Genomic DNA, 21700 nt, shown 5'->3' on the forward strand with positions numbered 1-21700 from the left:
AGGTTAGCATAACTTCATGGCTTTTGTACTTTTATGCCTCTATTTACGAAGCCATATACCCCATTTGCTTTATTAGTCTGTTAAACTGTCCTGCCACCTTCAAAGATTTGTGCACATGCACCCCAGGTGTCTCACTTCTAGCATCCACTTTAAAATTGTATAATTTAGCTTGCATTATCTCTCCTAGTTCTTCTTACCAAAATGTATCATGTCACACTTACCTACTGAATTTCATCTGCTGTTCCACAACACCATGTGTGTCTATTACTATCTTCCTGACTGTTTTCTACATTTTCAAGTTTCATGTTACCTCCAAATTTCAAACCTTTGCCCTACACACCAAGTCCAAATCATTGATATATATTAATGCTAGCAATGGTCTTAGTACTGACCGCTGGGGACCACCACTGGACATCACTCTCCAATCCAAAATCAAATGGGAAAACGTGAACTTCTCCACTTTGGCAAGAATAGAAAAGCAGCATATTATTTAAATGGAGAAAGATTGCAGAACTCAGTGGTACAGAGGGATCTAGGTGTCATGATACATGAATTGCAAAGTCAGTATGCAGGTACAGCAAGTGATTAGGAAGGCAAATGAAACATTGTCGTTTATTGCAAGGGGAATGGAATATAAAAGAAATGTTTTGCTACAGTTGTACAGAGTATTGGTGAGACCACATATAAAGTATTGTGTACAATTTTGGTCTCCCTATTTAAAATAGGACAAAGTGCATTAGAAGCAGTTCAGAGAAGGTTCACTCGACTAATACCTAGGATGGCAGGGAAGGGGAGCGGTGGTATAATCTTATGAGAAAAGGTTGGACAGGCTGTGCCTGTAACTAATAGAATTTAGAAGGTTGAGAGGTGATCTTATTGAAACATATAAGATCCTGAGGGGACAATAGGGTGGATGTTTCCCCTTGTGAGAGAGAATAGAACTAGGGGGCACAGTTTAAAAATAAGGGGTCTCCCATTTAAGATGGAGATGAGAAGAATTTTTTTCTCTCAAAGGGTCTTGAATCTTTGGAACTCTTCCCCAGAGAGCGGTGGAGGCAGGGTCAATGTATATCTTTGTGGTAGAGGTAGATAGATTCTTGACAAACAAGGGAGTCAAAAGTTATTGGGGATAATCAATGTGTAGAGTTGAGACCACAATCAGATCAGCCATGATCTTATTGAATGGCGGAACAGGCTTGAAAGGCTGAATGGTCTACTCCTGCTCTTAATTTGTATGTTCGTATTAAGCCCGGGATAGGACACAAGCAAAAATAGTTTGATAACTTGGAGTTTATCTAGCTTTATATTAGAGAAATCAAACCTGGGCATGAAGAGGTCAGTAGGGTAAAGCATAATTGGAGATGGTCACTATTTCAGAGATAGAAATAGGCGGTCTTAGTACTGGATAGGATATAAGGTTCGATGCTCAGCTCAAGGTCAAATGAGACTTTTGTTCTGTTCAACATCTATAGGAAGGGATAGAATTGGGACCAGGCTCTTTGTTGGGACTTGAAAAGGGTGATATTCATCTGGAGACAATTCTCAACTAATAAAGATTAGTTTTTGGTTCCAGTGAGATCGGCTGAAGAGTCTTTTTTGATCCTGTCCTTTCCCATGATCCCATCCATAACCATGCACCAGCTATGTTGGGAAAAGTAAAGGTGGCACCAAACAGTGCAATGGAGATGGGCCAAAAGGAAAGATCATGTAGGAAGAGTGGCTAAATACTGCTGGGAGGTTAATGAGGGCAAGGTGAGTAAGATTGTCCAATGCATTATGGCACTAGACTAGTAACCCAGAAGTGAGTTCAAATCAAATCATGTGAAATTCAATTCAATAGATCTGGTAATTATGGATGATCACCAGAAAGATCTCACAGAACGTTCCAGGAAAGCACAACTCGTTCATTGATGTCCTTCAGGAAAGGGAGCCTGCCACATCAGCCCAGTCTGACCTACGTAAGATTCCAGTTCAATGCCATACAGTTAATCTGTAATATCCTCTGAATTAGCCAAGCAAGCAAGTTGTAAACAATCACTGTGAAGTTCAGTAATAAGCACCAATTGTGGGAGCATTTTCAACACAATGGCTGCAGTGTTACCTGCTCAGGGAATCTGGAATTGGGCATTAAATGCACAAGAACACAAGGATTAGGAGGAGCAGGCCATTTGGCCCCTCAAGCCTGCTCCACCATTCAATAAGATCACGTCTGATCTAATTGCGGCCTCAATTCCACTTTCCAGTCTGTCCTCAATAATCCTCGACTCCCTTGCTGATCAAAAATCTGTATAACTCAGCCTTGAACATATTCAATGACCCAGCCTCCACGGCTCTCTGGAATAGAGAATTCCCCAGACTAACAACCCTCAGAGAGTACAACAAATTCTCCTAATCTCCATCTTAAATGGGGGACTCAATTTTTTAAAGTGTGTCCCCAAGTTCCAGGCTCACCCACAAGGGGAAACATCCACCCAACATCCACTCTGTCAAGTACCATCAGGATCTTATGTGTTTCAAATAAATCACCACTCATTCTTCTAAACTTCAATGGGTATAGGCCTCATAAGATAACCCATCCATGCCAAGAATTAGTTAAGTGAGTAAGCCTTCTCTGAACTGCTTCTAAGACAATTGTCTCTTTTCTTAGGTAAGGAGGTCAAAACTGCATGTAGTACTCCAGATGTGGTCTTACCAATGCCCTATACAACTGCAGCATACTTTTATACTTGATTCCTTTTGCAATTAATGCCAACATTTCATTTGCTTTCCAAATCACTTCCTGCAGTTGCATAACAAAATTTTGAGATTCATGTACCAGGGCACCCAGATCCCTCTGGACTGCAGGGTTCTGCAGTCTCTCTCCAATCAAATAATATACTGCTTTTCTATTCCTCCTGCCACATTTTCCCACATTATGTTCCATCTGCCAAATTTTTCCCACTCATTTAACCTATCTAGAATCTCTCTGAGTCCTCTTGACAACTTACTTTCCTACCTTTGTCTCATCAGCAAATTTAGCTCCCGTACCTTCAGCCTCTTCATCCAAGTCATTGATATAGATTGTAAATAATTGAGGCCCCACAACTGATCCCTGTGGCAGTCCACTAGTAAATTGGCCCTCCACCAGCTAACATTCCAAAATCAAATAAAATTTGCAGATTACAACTGGGTTCAATGGGCATAATGTTGAAAATCATAAATCCAAAAAGATCCTGACATATAGAGTGGGTTAATTAGTACTTTTTTCCAAAAAAATTGTTCTTAGGGTTTGAGTGTCACTGGCAAGGGCAGCAGTTATTGCCCAACCCTAATTGCCCTGGAGAAGATAGGGTAAGCTACCTTCTTGAATCTCTACAGTCAATGGCAGTGTAGGTACACCCATTGTGCTGTTGGGGAGTGAGTTCCAGGATTTTTGACCCAGAGACAGTGAAGGAAATGTGATATATTCCAAGCCAGGATGGCGTGGGACTTGAAGAGAAATTGCAGGTGGTGGTGTTCCCATGTGTGTGTTGCCCTTGTCCTTCTACATGGTAGAGTTCATAAGTTTGGAATATGCTGCCAGAGGAGTCTTTACAAATTGCTGCAGTGCATCTTATAGGTAGTATACGCTGCTGCCACTGTGCCAGTGGTGGGTGGGGTGGAGTGAACGCTAAAGGTGGTGGATGGGGTGCCAACCAAGTGGGCTGCTTTGTCCTGGATGATGTTGAGCTTCTTGAATGTTGTTAGAAACATAAAAGATAGAAGCTGGAGTAGGTCACTTAGCCCTTCGAGCCTGCTCTGCTATTCAATATGAGCATGGCTGATCCTCTATCTCATCACCATATGCCTTGACGCCTTTAGAGTCTAGAAATCTATTTCCTTCTTCGATATATTCAGTGACTTGGCCTCCACAGCCCTCCGTGCTAGAAAATTCTAGGGGTTCACCACCCTCTGGGTGAAGACGTTTCTCCTCATCTCAGTCCTAAATGGCCTACCCCATATCCTGAGACTGTGACCCCTTGTTCGAAATCCCCCCAGCCAGAGGAAACATCAACCCTGCATCCAGAATGCCCAGCCAGATTTTTATAGGTTTCAATGAGATCCCCTCTCATTCTTCTAAACTCCAGTGAATACAGGCTAGTCAGCCCAACGTCTCCTCATATGACATTCCTGCCATTCCAGGGATCAGCCTGGTGAACCTTCGTTGCGTTCCCTCTATGTCAAGTATATCCTTTCTTAGGTAAGGAGACCAAAACTGCACACAATACTCCAGGTGTGTTCTCACCAAGGTCTTGTACAGCTGCGATAAGACATCTTTACTCCTGTCCTCTTGCACTGAAGGCCAACATACCATTTACCTTCTTAACTGTTTGCTGCACCTGCATGCTTGCTTTCATTGATTGATGTACATAGACACCCAGGTCCCTTTGTACATCAACATTTCCCAATCTAACACCATTTAAATAATACTCTGCCATTCTGTCTTTCCTATTGAACTGGATAACTTCACACTTATCCATGTTATACTGCATCTGCCATGTATTTGCCCACTCACTCAACTTGTCTAAATTGCCTTGAAGCCTGTTAACATCCTCTTCACCATTAAAATTCCCATCTAGTTCTGTGCCATCAGCAAACGTGAAAGTGTTACATTTGGTTCCCTCATCCAAATCATTGATATATATCGTGAATAGCTGGGTGGTACCACACTAGTCACCACCTGCCATTCCAAAGAAGACCCATTTATCCCTACTCTCTGTTTCCTGTGTACTAACCAATTCTCAATCCATGCCAATATATTACCCTCAATCCCTTGTGCTTTAATTTTGCACACTAACCACTTATGTGGGACTTTATCAAAAGCTTTTTGAAAACCCAAATACACCACATCCAGTGGTTCTCTCTTATCTATTCTGCAAGTTACGTCCTCAAAAAACTAAAGTAGGTTTGTCAAACATGATTTCCCTTTCTTAAATACATGTTGACTTTGTCTAATCCTATTGATATCTTCTAAATGTCCTGTTATCATATCCTTTATAATAGACTCTAGCATCTCCCCTACTACTGATGTTAGGTTAACCATTCTGTAGTTCTTGGTTTTTTCCCTCCCTTCTCTTTTAAATAGTGCGGTTACATTTGCCACCCTCCAATCTGCCAGGACTGTTCCAGAACCTACAGAATTTTGGAAGATGACATCCAACACATCCACCATTTCCATGGCCACCTCCTTTAGTACCCTGGGAAGTAAATTATCAAGCCCTGGGGATTTATCAGCTTTCAGTCCCATTAATTTCTCCAGAACTGTTTTTTTTAGTAAGTTCCTTCAATTCCTCCTTCTCACTAGGCCCTCGATTCCCTAGTACTTCAGGGAAGTTATTTGTGTCTTCCTCCGTGAAGACAGAACTAAAGTAGTTGTTTAATTGCTCTGCCATTTCCTTACTTCCTATTATAAATTCTCCCATTTTGGACTGTAAGGGACCTACATTTGTCTTCACCAATCTTTTTCTTCTTACATACTTGCTGGAGCTGCAATCATCCAGGCAAGCGGAGAGCATTCCATCACATTGCTGACATATGTCTTGTAGATGATGGACAGGCTTAAGAGAGTCAGGAAGTTATGTGCTGCAAAATTGCCAGCCTCTGACCTGCTCTAGCAGCCACAGTATTTGTACAGCTGGTTTAGTTGAGATTACTATTGATCAGAAACTTAAGATGTTGATGGTGAGAGAATTCAACATGTCAAGAGCAGATGGTTAGATTCTCTCTTGTTGGAAATGGTCATTGACTGGCACTTGGGTGGTGCCAATGTTATTTGCCACTTAACAGCCCAAGCATGAATATTGTCCAGTTCTTGCTCTTCATTAGTACTTCGGTAACAAAAATTTGCAAGTCTGGTCTACTTACTTACAAAAGTGATGCCCATGAGATTCCAAGAGGCATCAGTAACAGTACAGAAGAAAATGCTACTCTGCTAGGTACCTCTTCACATGTAGCTGCAAGGCTCCTTGGAATAGGGATCCCAAAAGCCTCTCGGGTTCACCTTATATTTGCAATCAGTACAGAAGTGCATACATTACAATTATTCATTAGCTTTAACAATGTTAGGTTCCCTCCTTTGCCAAAACCAGTTAATTCTGTTTCTTTTCCAGTCCATGGGCTTTATCCTGTTTTTCATATACTTAAATAAAAGCAAAATACTGCGGATGCTGGAAATCTGAAATAAAAACAGAAAATGCTGTAAATACTCAGCAGGTCTGGCAACATCTGTGGACAGAGAAACAGAGTGAACGTTTCAAGTCCTATATGACTTTTCTTCAGAATTTATGAAGAAAAGTCATACTGGATGTGAAAATGTTCACTCTGTTTCTGTCTCTCTCCACAGATGCTGCTAGCCCTGCTGAGTTTTTCCAGCATTTTCAGTTTTCATTTGTGCAACTTAACCAGTTTGCACTGGTTGACTTTTCCATCCCTCAAGTATGCTCATTCATATTGTAGATAAGAGTTAATGAATCCCAGCCATTACCGCCTAGCAATAATTAGAACCTACCGCCTAGCAATAATTAGAACCTATCATGTGCCAGCATGAGAATAGTGCATGAAAACCACAGATTAACTTTTAACCCTTTCATTGCTAAATGATAGCAGAAGCTAGTCTGATAGGATTAAAAATAGGTCAGTGATAAGATACATAGGCAAGCAGCTTGGAGGGAAAAGGAGGGTGGATATGGGACCAGAACTGAAAATATTGGAGGATTTTTTTATGGGAAGCTTGACATCAGCTGTTAATAATGTGAACTAGTATTGGGCACAAAGGTCAAAGTGGCTTGAAAATCTGGTGCAGATTGGGCAGTGACACTGCAGTCACCTGCAAACTACAAATCATGTAATTCTATTGTGGTCAGTTTAGTTTTGGCACAGAAATCATGGAGCTTAAAAAGACGATATTTAATACTGGCAACACAAAGGGCAGTTGATCGCTGATGAATCATCACTGCCAGGTAAATTGCAAATCAGGCTCATCCAACGTGCAGCCCATGAAGCCCCTCTATGCAGCCACAGAGCCAGTTTGAAAATGCTGGTCAAACTAGTAAGTTGGAATGGAAGATTCTGCAAGGAGCTGCTCCTTCAATCACAGGCTGTTTCTCTCCCACATTTTGGGTGTGGAAGAGAAACAATCTGTGATTGGAGGAGCAGCGATCAATAGTTGTGGTGAGTTGGCAGCCTGGGGAAGCAGGGCACCGGGGGAGCGGGCCCCAGGCAGCAGGGCGCTCAGGGAGCAGGCCCCAGGCAGCAGGGCGCCCAGGGAGCAGGCCCCAGGCAGCAGGGCGCCCAGGGAGCAGGCCCCAGGCAGCAGGGCGCCCAGGGAGCAGGCCCCAGGCAGCAGGGCGCCCAGGGAGCAGGCCCCAGGCAGCAGGGTGCCCAGGGAGCAGGCCCCAGGCAGCAGGGCGCCCAGGGAGCAGGCCCCAGGCAGCAGGGCGCCCAGGGAGCAGGCCCCAGGCAGCAGGGCGCCCAGGGAGCAGGCCCCAGGCAGCAGGGCGCCCAGGGAGCAGGCCCCAGGCAGCAGGCCCCAGGCAGCAGGGCGCCCAGGGAGCAGGCCCCAGGCAGCAGAGTACCAGGGCCATGGAGAAGAGACGCTTGCTGCGAGGCCCAGTCAGGGGGGGAGGTAGGGGAGAGACTGACTGCTGTGTGTGACAGATTGAGTGTGAGCGTGTGTGGGAGTATGAGAGAGAGGGAGAGAAAGCGCAAGCATGCGTGCATGGGAGTGAATGTGAGAGAGAGCGAGTGAGTTAGTGCATGAGAGAGAGAGAGAGAGAAAGAAAGAAAAAGAGGTGTGTGTGTGAGTGTGATTGTGTGTCCGCCTTACTCCCAGTTTCAGTTCTCTCACCCTCACACTACACTCCAACACACACACACCCCCACACAGCGGATGAGGGTCATTGAGCATCCTGGGACTGGGACTAAGCCTCACACACACACACACACACAGGCTATGTTTATTAATTACTCTTTTTTAACTTAACAACTTATTGCTATGACATTGCTTAATTTTTGCTCAGCAATTGTTTCTTTTCTCAATACCTCAACTTTTTCTCTTGAAATTCACTTCAAACTTGTGCTGAACCTTATCTTTCTGAAATTTGCTCATTAGCTTGAGAGAGAAAAGATGGAAATGTGCCTCCTCCCTACCCCACCCCCACCATCAACCCCAAACGAAAAGGCTGGACAAGCCTGTTGTAAATAGTATGAGGGCTCGTCACACAGCTTTGCTTGACCTGGTCATGATTTTGAAGGCATCTGTCTCAGGTCTCGTACTCAAGGCAGTTTAGTCATAACATCATGAAGCAATTGCAGGATTGAGATAAATTTCCTAAACATCCAAATCTTTGGAGCACAATGCACAGAGCTTCACGAATTGCTGAGTCAATTTTTAGTCAGCTCGATGAGTGCAACATAGAGTTCCTGGTGTCGTTCTCATCACTTTTCTTGGGTTTGTCAGGCAACAAAGACCATGTTGGAGGTTCCTCTACAAGCTCTAAAATCACACGGAGCCTCTGTGAGGATTTCCTCAGCTACAGGAAGTAGTTGATTCAGGAGAATGTGTGTCAGGATTTTCCCTATGGACAAGATGGAAACATCTTGATAGTTTCCACAGCATGATTTATCCCCCTTCCTCTTCTTTCTTGAGAGAATTATTGCATTCCTGAAGCTTGCGAGAGAAGGGGGGTGGTTGGGGTGTGGGGATGGAGTTCATTTTCCTCCCATGTACATAGGATAAGTGACAACTGTCGATTTCTTCAATTCTGCTTACAAGAAATTCAGCCTGTCCTGTTGCCAAAATATAGCTCATATCAAACCAACACCTGGTCAGCCAAATATTCAACCCCCCCATAGATGCTGAAGGAGAGACTCTGGAACGTATTGTGCACTTCCCATACCTTGGTAGCCACAATTCCCAAAAAGTCACCAATGACGATGCGATCCAACATTGGATCAGATGCACCAGCTCAGCCTTCTACAAACTACAGCAGCGAGTGTTCGACAACAAAGACCTCTACAAGACACAAAAGTCCTAATGTACATGGCAGTTGGCGTCACCAAACTCCTGAACTGCAGTGAGGCCTGGACTGTGTATCAGTGGCATAACAACACTGTAGAAATTCTATCAACAATGCCTCTGCCACATCTTCCAGATTCAATAAGAGGACCGCAGACTAATGCTAGTGTCTTTCTTGAAGCCAGCTCCAAGGGCATTCAGGCAGAACTCCTGCAAAATCAACTTCAATGTACTGAACACTGTATCCGGATGGCCAAATCCTCTGTCTCCCCCGCCAGGTCCTGTTTTCTTTACTTTCAAATTGCCAACGTTTCAAGGGAGGACGAGGAAAATGCTTCAAAGACACTCTGAAGCTCACCTTGAAGCATGGCAGCATTGACATAAATGACTGGGAGGAGCTTGCTAACAATTGTTCAGAATGGCAACAACTTGTTCATCAAGCTGCATCATGCTTTGATTCACGTCCTAATGATGAGGCAGAGTGGCAGCAGAAAAAGGAAGAAAAGGAAGCTAATCTTGCATTCCATATCCCATCACCTCGTGGAACCTCCTAGCCCATCTGCCCAAAGATATGCTGTTCGAGAATCGGCTTTCTCAGTCACAGGAAGACATAGAAACTCGTGGCCCTAACTAGACGTTATCCCCAAATTGAGGGATGGCCGATGAGGACTTGTGTGGTAAGCGGCAAGAAGAGTTCAAGAGTACAAAAGGTGGATGTCATGGAACAGATGAGCCTAACATGGAGTGGACTGGAAAATGTCAGGGATGAAGAGGGAGGCTGAAACAGTCATGGAATATGGCACAGCAGCTGTGTAGAACAGTCAGAGACTGAGGGATAGGCTAGAAGGCAGGACTAAAGGTGAAGAGATGAGATGAAATAATGAAGTGATAGAAAAAAGGACAAGATCAAAGGAGCAAAAATAATTGGTGCTCAACCAAATTCTGTCAGGGATTCTGATTTCATTGCATGAGCGCATGGCTGGTGCAATGACAATGAAAACAACTCCAGTAAAAAAATAGTCATCGTCACTCATGCCAAATTTGTGTTGTGGTATGACATCCTTAACCCAGAGGGAGAAAAGAGCTTTTAAGAGTATTCCCATAACAATCACACTATAGACTAGAACAAGGTCAGCTTGTTCAACAATGCAATTGGAATTCTAAGTACAAATCAACAATGATACTTTAAGTTAAAATACTTATTTCAAATCATATTGTTATCAGAGACTTACAAGAGAAAGCGCTGCTTGGGTTTGATGTAAGAGAGGCTCTGGCAGCTGGGAGAGATGAATGCATTCTGGGATTTTAATAGTACCTCCATCCAAATCAGCAACGATTACATCTAACTAGAGAAAGGACATCCAAAAACAAATTTAAAAAGAATTAAAAATTGGGAATGAATTCTGCATAACAATTACATAGATGCATAAGAATCACAAAACTGAAATAGGCCAGTCAGCCCTACAGTTCACGTGTTGCCTATTCTCCACAGAAACAGTAGGTCAAGTCCTTTGTGTCTGTCCTGCCCTCCTACTGCTTTCTCTAGCTGCCTATCTAGCCTATTCTTGTATACTGACATGGCTTCTGCTTTAACCACTATCTCTGGATATGCATTCCACAACCTAACAACACTAAAAATATTTGTCCAGCTCTCTATCTTAAGTCTCTTACATTTAATTTTCTATTCTTGTTCCTAAAAATGACTCTATACAAACAGTAGCAATAATACTAAGTTTTAAATGCACAACTTATTCACTGGAGCCCTGATCCTGAAGATTGCTAATTTAAATTTCAGAACTATTTCAGTATATTCAAATGCAACTATAGCTTATCCAGTTCAGAGCTGAAGTCTACCATCTTCATTAGATTTTTATCAGTCGCAAATTTAGCTACTAGCACCAGGTGATTTACAAAAGTTTTAATCAAACAAGTTCTCAAGACAGACTGGGACACCACTGGTAACACTGTCAGAGGTTGATGGCAATCCCTGTATAACTAACCTCTGCGTTATCAATCAATTATTTATCAACAATAAAATATTTCACTAATTAATGCTTTATTTTCAGCACTAGACTTTCCAGAGGAACTGTATCATTATCACAAAGGGACAGTGTCTTTTGTAAATTTAATTAATTGCTATCCTCAGTCAGTGTCCTGTGGAGGACACTAAGACAAAGAAAATGGCCTCTTCTTAATGTAAACGTTGCTCATTTATTGAATAGCAGTGTAATGTGAATCAAGATAGTTAATGTGGTATGTTTCACATATTTAGATGTACAAAGCAATCTGGGTAAATAGTTTGCTTGCAAATCTAGTAAGCAACATAATCGTGCAGAATAAAATGCTTTTTGGTAATAATGCACATATGATGTGCACAAAATCAGACAAAATCCAGAACTCTTCTAAAGAAACATACAAATGGGCTGCAACATACCAGATCATTAATTTCATTGTGAAACATGGAGTGTACACCAATGATAAATGGAGTTGGTGAGCTTAACACTTCCAAGAGTCGTGCAGGGAGAATCGGAATGTAAGGGTAACTGGGGAAAAACAAAAAGAAAACAGAGTTGGCTGCATTAATCACCTCATACAGATACAAAAAAATTAAGATCCAGGGCACAATTTTTTCTCAGTAAGTTCTCAGTCAGTACCCCCCTTGGGCTGTTCCATAGACAGTTCTTAATAAGTAACAGATTTAAAAATACAAACTACAATGCCACTTCTTAATAAATTTACTGGTGATAAAAATATGTAACAATGAAAGAGTTGTTTTTTTGCTGGCCAACACATCTTCATGTTAAATTCCAAGTAAATGCAAACATAAGGAACTATAACATTCTTTGTTCAATTGCTTGAGCATGGTCAAAATACAATCTGTATAATTTTAATACTCAATCCCTAATAAAACCAGTTCAACATTTCATATATAAATAATCCAAATGCAAAAGAGGAATTGAAACTAAAGGAAATACTTAATTGCTATCTTCTTTCTTTCAAAAAATAAAAAAGCAGTTTCTGTAAAATTAAATCCTCCTCTGGCTATATTGTACTATTTAATAAAACAGGCAGCCTTCAATTTCAGTTTGGAGCACCATTTCCTTTGATTCAGAAGACTGTGAATCAAAACTCCAATCTGGGACCAGAGTACCTAATGCAGTGACACTACTTCTCTGATATGGTGCAGCATCATAGGAGGTTACATCAGCCAAATAAGGTGTTAAAGGTCCCGTCTATCAGTTTAGGAAGAAGGAAATGATTCCATGACACTAATTAAAGGGAGAGAAGGAAATTTTTCTGATGCCAGCATTCCTGCTTCAACCATTAACTGGTCATTTACTTCATTTACTGTTTGTGAGACCTTGCTGACTGCAAATTACCTGCTGTATTTACCTACATAATAACAATAACTGCACTCAAAGTGATTGATTAGCCAAGGGACATCTTGCCATAAGTGTTATATGAATTCAAGTTCTTTCTTTTCTGACCCAACTTAATCATTTGTCACTACAGCCAACTTCTCACACAAAATATTTTACAAAGATAAAACAAAAGATCTAACTGCTCTAACTGCTGACAATAGACGCCTATGTGTGAACCCAGTCCTGGCTGTTACTTAAATTTGTCTCTCCCAATCAGAATTTCAGGTTACCAGGCACAGCATCCAGACTTAAGAATTGATGTATCTCTAAACTTGTACTACCTATCTGCCAAAAAAGGGCAGCATTAACAATAGCACTGAACAATTCCAAAACAGTTATCTCCCCTTGATTAAAGAATGAAGGCTCCCACTCAAATCCAGCTGACAGGGATAGGTGAATGCACAATGTGTTGAATGCTCTCCTTTTTTTTGGTCCATAACGACACAATGAAAGGCTTTATTCTCCATTCACTGGAAAGAGATTACAAGTAATAGGTTTGGGAATTAACAAACCAGCTCCTAATGGGTGTGAAGTAACCGCACAGATCGGGCCTTAATCAAGTATTAAAATGGTAATTTTCTTTCACATTTTGGGAAAAGGCTTCTGTGATGACCCTTGTGCTCTGGGGAAAAGCCTGTAATTTTTTCGAGATGGTCCCTTTAAAACAAAAGTAGAACTAGGGATAATTCTGGAAGGATGGGTACCTAGTTTTCCTGGGAATGAGGTCATTAGGTTTCCAAGAAATGCCCGTGTGTACTGACATTGCTATGGTAATGAAAGTTAAAAAGCAAAGGGCAAATAGACATCTAATTGGGAGATCAAATTACAACTGGATCTCAAAACCCAGAAATACAGATCTCTGTGCATAGGACAGAATCTGTAGTTGAGGGATACAGAGAAGGCATTGTTACAAGAAGCTATGTACATAATACAGTCAAAAGGACAGAAAGCTGAAGGCAAGGAGAGCAGGGATTGTGGATTGGACAAGACCAATGCTGCTATTTCAGTTTTGCCAGAGCTAACCAGACTGTTCAGAGAATGGAATCTCTGAGGATTCTTTGACATCGAAAGCCTGGGTAAGGAGTTTCTTTAGAGGTGTGCTATTTCAGTGTTGACATATTTAGGCACTTTGAATGGAATATGGCCACCATTGAAGGTTACTCAAGGGCTAAATCCATTGAGTGAGAAGTCAGAGATCCTAGGCACTGGAGGCAGAATTGGAAAGACTGAGATTTCAGATGGTGCCATATTTGTGCAGGAAGTGAAGCAAATGCTATACGTGAATCATATCTTTGTTGTATCAACTACTTAAAAGTGAAATTTACCATTTTATTTGAAATGTCCTTCACCTGTTAATGTTTGAAGAATGCTGATTTTAATTGGTCTGTTACAGTAAAGCTTTTTAGAAGAGAATTCTTGTCCATCAATTTTCTCCCTGTTGACATCATGGGGATTCCTTTCCTTTTTTAAAAGTTATCAGTCTCTACGTGGATTGTAACACTTCTTGACATTAGTACTGTCAATGGCAGAAACGTTTTGGAGTGGCTCCAGAGAATAAAATGGGGGCCATGACTTCAAAGCAGCCTGAAAGCTGCTGGTTCCCATGAATCCATGCTTGCAGGTTACCCATGATCTGCACCTTTGGTACAGCTCTCAGTTAATTTAAAGTTACAGCCCCTAAACTCACTGCTGTAATGAATGCAATAATCTCAATTACTTAAAAGCAAAGGATTGTGGATGCTGGAGATCTAAAGTTAAGTTCTGGAAATACTTAGCAGGTTTGACATATCTGTGGATAGAGGAACAGTTGACCTTTCAGGTCACTGACTTGCACCAGAATTAAAAAAGATGAGATGTAACAGATTTAAAACAAGTACAGATGCAGAGAAAGGGAAAGAGTAGGAAAATATCAAAAGGGAATGTGTGTGATAGAGTGGAAGAAAGGCAAGATTAAATGACAAAAGAAATGTTGGTGAAAGGCAAAAGGAGGGGAGGTAATGGGACAAGTTAAAAAAAAAAGTCTAGTAGATCTTTAAATGGCTAATCATCAAAAGGGGCCTTTATGAAGCTCAATATAAATTCAAGGAACAACACCTCATCTTTTGATTAGGCATTTTACAGTCTTCAAGACTCAGCATTGCATTTAACAATTTCAGAACTTAACCTCTGCTCCCATTTGTTTTTGGACAGCAGCCGTTGATGATGATTCTGTTTTACTCATTTACAAATCATTTGTTTCTTTACTTGTCCCATTACCACCTCCCTGTTACTTATTTCATTTTTATTTTAATATAAATTTTATCTTTCTCTGCCAATTTTGTTGTTAGTGCGTGCCCATTTTTTGGATAACACAGAAAATGAATCCATAAACTATCATTTATGCACATTAAAAATTGATATAGCCCTTACTCTAGAAAGCTTGGAAATAAATATGCATGAAAACATTATTCCATATAATTTATTAAACAGTACCATAAGAATAAAGTCTCACCTATACTTTAGAGGAAATATTAAAGACTCTAGTGCTCTGGATGCTTCACTAAGTCTCTGATAGCTGGTTGAATGAAAAAGAACTTTATTTTCTGTGAGCACAGCACAGAAAAGGCTGAACACTTGTTGGATCCCTTTGAAAAGAAGATTAAAATTACACATTGTTTCATGAGAACAATTTCATTCCCAAACAAACCAGCTCAGTAACAGAAATATTGAGTAAAAGAAATGCAGCTTGTAAACTTTAATGACTTTGAAACACAATTCTATATTAACAAGCATACTTTGTGGGTCCTTTACCACAATGCCAACCTAAAATATCACATACCCATCCTGACTTGGAACTATGTCACTGTTCCTTCACTGTCACTGGGTCAAAAACCTTGAACTCAAGGCAATTAGGTTTGGGCAACAAATGCTTGCCTTGCCTGCAACATTCACAACCCATGAAATAATTTAACAATATAACTTGAATATACAATAACAATCGTCAATAATTTAGTTTAGCTCCTGAATCTGTACACATATGGGAAATCTGTACACATATGGGAGAGATTAATACTTGCAGCTTATTAAATATGATCATCCTCTCAAAGTTCTAACATTAATTAAAGCCAACTAGTTCACTAATGTCAGTTGGAAAAGAAACCTTCAACTTATACCTGGTCTGACCTACACACAACCATGTTGTGTGGAACAGGAGCTCTCTCTTTTATATCCTCAGAGTAAGAAAGGATAGGCAATAAAACTCTGCCTTGGCACTATCACCAAAGTCCCAAGAATAATTGAAAAATATTGAAGGTATTTAAATTACTATAGAGATATGTATAACTTTATTAAGTGTGTTGTCTGTACAGAGTACCCCAAAGCTCAAGTATGTTGCATAAACTAATTAGTACTTAGAACAAAATTACATTACTAAATACAAATGACTTACTTTAACAAATATATTAAAATGTTATGTCAATATTTGCTGGAAAGTGTGTTGAAATTTATTATCACTAAACCTTAAACCAGTTATCATCCATTCAGCTACTTGTCATTTTGCCATTAAATCAATCCCCATCCCAGAGGTAGAAAGCTGACAATCACAGGGCTGTTTTGTCTGTGTTATAAACTGAAATGAAGGCCAAAATGTATCATTGCACACATTCCATTTAAAGTATGCAAAGCACTGCCCACAGTTCCCATGAGGTGCCTTTTCCTATGTTTTCAATAGAATTCAGTATGTTTTCAATTAGACCATTAATAGTGAAAACACAAAACAAGTAAGATGCAAAAACAAAACTAAGCAAAACAAAACATTGTTGAATTAAAGTTTTAGACCATTGTTTGAAAATGTTTTGCAAAATATTGATCATAATGTCCTTAGTCAACATTTCCTAAAGTGCATCATGTGACCTTGCATTACATGTGCATTTCCTGTTTTGGGTTGTGTACAGCCGACACAGTAGAGCACCATATTGTGCATGCTCAGTGAATGGTACTTCACAAAATTGGTCCTATCGTTAAGCTAGTGGCATTTGTAACACCCAAATACCATACATCAGGGATCTGTTTTAAAATCAGGAGTTTATAATTTGGGAATTTAGGGAAAAAAAAGTCCACATAACTGGACTAACATTGATTAACCTTCTCAACAATATTATTACAAACGTCACACAATTTTTCACATTTTAACATTCCATTCTATGGCAAAAACACCAGTAAACATTTGAAACTTCTGTTGTGTTTACCTTCTTGTCCCAACCAATTTCTGAAAGCGCATTTAGGCTCCACATCTCACAGGTACAAGTTGCCCTGTCTAACATCCTTAATATGCTGATCAATGTCATTTAAAGTGATTATGTCCACATCTTACTTCTGTTTATTTCCAAAGATTTCCAAACTAAAGGGATTTTCATTGTCTACTGATCCAATACTTCAATTGATCATACTGAACTATTTTTTCTGTTGGATTGATTTACTCCAGCATCTGAAAATTCTTGATGAAGTCACAGCATATCTAGGATACTTTTGACTCTCCAAAGCAACAGGTTCTTAGACTAGAGCTGTGTGGGTAAAGATGAGAAATCATATTTGACTGGCATTGTGATAGTCTAATTTTAATGCCTGTAGTTTTATCAAGCAACGTTTAACAATGTTTTTCTCTGCCCATGCTTGTGGAGGAATAATTGGTTCTGAAAGTATACATTTACCAAAAGACAAAATCTAAGTCATAAATATGTGTACAGTGCTTTGGTGTGGTAAAAAAAAGTTAGCATCAAAGATGCTATTGCATTGTTATCTTTTAATTTTTGAGCCCTGGGAATATTTTAATATTATTAATTTTAATATTTTAATCCATGGGAATATTGGATTAACACTTTGAAGTCATGAGTCAGTGATCATCACTGTCAAACATGTTTGTTTCTTCAGAATGTTTACTTAACTCCTTCACATCACTGCAAGGCCAATTAATTTCCTGCACTAAATAATACATACGCACAAGTCACCAACAACAAACCAGTGACTCATCAACAGAAAGAGTTCCTCTTTTTAAAAAATGTCTTTCAAAAAAGTAACAGCATCCTGCTGATAATACATATGCACTGGAATTTCTTTGGAAATAACTTGCATTTCCTGACTGCAATGTTCTTAAGAATCCAAAGGATATGAGACATATTTTCTGAATTAGCCAAACAAGTATGACCATCATATGACACAGTGAATTTCCTTCTGCTATATTTCAATCATTCTTTGCAACAAGAACAAAGTGTTCTAATTCCATTTCACTATCTATGCACCATCAAATATAATGTGCATATGCCAACTATTCCAAAGGAATAGCTCTCAAAACTTATTCCCTCCCACATCTTAGTCACAGGGTGAAAGTTTGAATAATAGGTCAATTTTTCTTTAAATACAACATTTTGCAATTTTTAAAAAAAGTTATAGCTACATTTCTTGTTCAAATTTCAAATTGAAGATCTTAAATCTGATATTTTCAGAAGGGCTGGCATCAAATTAACAACATTCATGACTCGTCTGCACCGCCCAACAACCCATCTAGAATAGCATTATTCAGAAGCATGTGAGAATATCTCATACGCACTGTTCTTGGCTGTATTTTTTTTCTTTCATAGGATGTGAGCATTGCTTGCAAGGCCAGCATTTACTGCCCATCCCTAACTGTCCTTGAGCAGGTGGTGATATGATGCCTTCTTGAACTGCTGCAGATCACATGGTGTCGGTATACCCACAGTGCCGTTGCGCTAGGAGTTCCAGAATTTTGACACAGCAACGATAAAGGAAGGATGATATATTCCTAAGTCGGAATGGAGAGTGACTTGAGGGGAGCTGCAGGTAGGTGTTGGCGTTCCCATGTATCTGCTGCTCCGCTTGTTCTTCTATGTGGTAGAGGTTGCGGGTGTTGAAAGTGCTGTAGAAGCAGCCTTGGCAAGTTGCTGAAGCGCATCTTGTAGATGGTATACACTGCTGCCACTGTGCGGCAGTGGTGGAAGGAATGAATGTTTAAGGTGGTAGATGGGCTGCTGCTCACCCAAGCTCTTTATTCTAGATAATGTCGAGCTTCTTGAGTGTTGTTGGAGCTGCACTCATCCAGGCAAGTGGAGAACATTCCATCACACTTCTAACTTGCATCTTGTAGGTGGTGAACATGTTTTGGGGAGTGAGGCGAGTTACTCATCACGGAATTCCTAGCCTCTAATCTGCTCTTGCAGCCATCTATTTATATGGCTAGTCTAGTTCAGTTTCTGGTCAATGGTAACCCCCAGATGTTGATGGTGTAGCATTCAGCGTTATTAAATGCCAAGGACAGGTGGTTAGATTCACTCTTGTTGGAGAGAGTCATTGCCTGGCACTTGTGTGGTTGCTTGCCACATAAAAGGTTAGTGTGTAAAATTAAAGCACATGGGATTGGAGGTAATATATTGGCATGGATTGAGAATTGGTTAGCAGACAGGAAACAGAGTAGGAATAAACAGGTCTTTTTCAGAGTGGCAGGCAGTGACTAGTAGGGTACCGCAGGAAACAGTGCTTGGGCCCCAGCTATTCACAATATATATCAATGATTTGGATGAGGGAATCAAATGTAATATTTCCAAGTTTGCTGATGACACAAATCTTGGTGCGAACGTGAGTGTCAGCAGGGTGTTAAGAGGCTTCAAGGTGATTTTGACAGATTGAGTGAGTGGACAAGTACATGGTAGATGCATATAATGTGGATAAGTATGAAGTTATCCACTTCAGTAGGAAAGACAGGGTGGAAGAGTATTATTTAAATGGTGATAGATTGGGAAATGTTGATGTACAAAGGGACTTGGGTGTCCTTATACACCATTAACTGAAAGCAAGCATGCAGGTGCAGAAAGCAATTGAGAAGACATAAGAAGGTAAGTTGGCCTTCATTGCAAGAGGACTTGAGTACAGGAGCAAGGATGTCTTACTACAGATGTACAAGGCATTGGTGGGACCACACCTGGAGCATTGTGTGCAGTTTCGGTTTCCTTACCTAAGAAAGGATATACTTGCCATAGAGAGTGCAGTGAAGGTTCACGAGGCTGATTCCTGGGATGGCAGGATTGTCATATGAGAAAAGATTGGGTCGGCTAGGCCTGTATTCACTGGAGTTTAGAAGAATGAGAGGGGATCTCACTGAAACCTATAAAATTCTGATTGGGCGGGGCAGACTGGAAGCAGGGATGATGTTTCCTCTGGCTGGGGTGAGATAGAGGATCAGCCATGACCATATTGAATGGCGGAGCAGGCTCGAAGGGCCAAATGACATATTCCTAGCTCCTATCTTCTATATTTCTACATTAGCCCGAGCCTGAATTTTGTCCAGATCTTGCTGCATGGGGATAGGGGCTACTTTAGTTTCTGAGCAGCTGCAAATGGTATTGTACACTCTTCAATCATCAATAAACATTCCCATTTCTGGCCTTACATTCTAGGAAAGATCATTGATGAAGGGGATGAAGACGGTTGGACCTAGGACACTATACTGAGGAACTCCTGCAGCGATATCCTGGGGCTAGGATGATTGGCCTCCAGCAACCACATTGCTTTGTACTAGCGATGACTCTAACTATTGGAGAATTTTCCCCGATTCTCACCGACTTCAATTTTGCTAAGGTTCCTTGAAGCCACCTTTGGTCAAATTCTGCCTCAATCTCAATGGCTGTCAATATCACCCCTAGAATTCAGCTCTTTCATCCCTGTTTGGACCAAGGCTTTAATGTAATCTGGAGCTAAGGTACATAGCCCAGAGTGACAAGGGCAAAAGAAGCAAAAGCTAATCATCAAAAATGATTAAAAATGTCTTCATCAGCCATATTCATTAGATTTGCAAACACTTTTAAAGGAATTTGTAAGGGTTCTAATAAACAGCTCAAAATTTCAGAATATTTAACATTTGAGAAGGCCTTCAAGCATACTGCATCTTAAAATTAAACATGTTTCTGTTTTATCCAGTGACTTCATTTTCCTGGCAACTGCTGGAGGCTAAACCAGACATTTCACAACACTGGCTTTGTATTCGATTTTGAGAGCTTCTGACCACATATCCACTCCATCACCAGGGCCACCTTTGTCTAATCCTTAACATTGCCTGGGTTGCTACTCAACCCATTTGCTACTGAAATCCTCATGTCTGCCTTTGTTACCTCTGGATCTGACTATTGCAATGCTCTCCTGGCCAGCCTCCTATCTTCTGCTCCTAGTGCTCATCTAAAACTCTGCTGCTTGTATCCTAACTCACATCAAGTCTTATTCATACATTATCTTGGTGCTCACTGACCTACGGTGGCCTCCAGCCAGCAATGTTTCCATTTTAAAATTCTCGTGCTTGTTTTAAGATCCCTCCATGACTTGCCCTTCCCTATCTCTGCAGTCTCCTCCAGCCTCTCAAGCCTTTGAGATCTTTGCATTCCTCCAATTCTGGCCTCTTATGCATCCTCAATTTGAATTACTTCACCACTGACAGCCAAGTGTACAGCTGCCTAGGCTCTAAGCTCTGGAATTCCTGCCCTAAACCTCTATCTCTCTCTTCTCAAAATACTCCTTTAAACCTATCTCCTACCAAGCTTTTGGTCATATGTCCTAATATATCCTTATCTTGCTTGGTGTCCAAATTTGTTTTAATAAATCTCCTGTGAAATGCCTTTGGACGCTTTACTACGTTAAAAGCGCAATATGAATGCAGGCTGTTGTTGTATAACTCAAGTCATGATGGAAATGTATAAATTATATAGTGAAAAATCATAGTCCAGAAAACAGCATAAAGGTTAGAACTAGATTAGGTTAATCATCCTTGTATCACAATGTTAGAAACAGGTATAGAATTCTGAAGAGATATCCCTATTGAATAATATCTACCCCACTTCAGTATGGAACAAATAATTTTACCCTAACTTCCAACTCACAAACTTCTGGTCTAAATTCAAATTATTGATTTTTCCAATTGCACAATTATAACTAAAGAACAAACTCAATCTCATGGACGATAGAAAAGCTTGGAGGCTAGCATAACCTAGTTTTGTTTTATTTATTCTTTCATGGGGTGTGGGCATCGCAAGGCCAGCATTTATTGCCCGTACCTTAATGCCCTTGAACTGATTTGCTTGCTAGGCCATTTCAGGGGGCATTTAAGAGTCAACCACGTTGTTGTGGGTCTGGTGTCACATGTAGGCCAGACCAGGAAAGAATGGCAGATTTCCTTTTCTAAAGGACATGGCTTGTAAATACCTGTAAA

General features: G+C 40.6%; 1 protein-coding gene across 1 annotated transcript in view; it reads right to left on the reverse strand.

Moving 5' to 3' along the window:
* sbf2 (SET binding factor 2) overlaps positions 1-21700 on the reverse strand; it is a 665078-nt gene that overhangs the window by 327970 nt on the left and 315408 nt on the right. The window contains exons 7-9 of the mRNA XM_041196757.1: positions 14948-15080; positions 11469-11577; positions 10267-10380 (exon numbers count right to left, since the gene is read on the reverse strand). Of these exons, the coding sequence (XP_041052691.1) occupies positions 10267-10380; positions 11469-11577; positions 14948-15080 (356 nt within the window). The remainder of the gene's footprint in view (positions 1-10266; positions 10381-11468; positions 11578-14947; positions 15081-21700) is intronic.

This window comes from Carcharodon carcharias, chromosome 10, assembly GCF_017639515.1.
Source record: "Carcharodon carcharias isolate sCarCar2 chromosome 10, sCarCar2.pri, whole genome shotgun sequence".
NCBI classification, from domain to species: Eukaryota; Metazoa; Chordata; class Chondrichthyes; order Lamniformes; family Lamnidae; genus Carcharodon; species Carcharodon carcharias.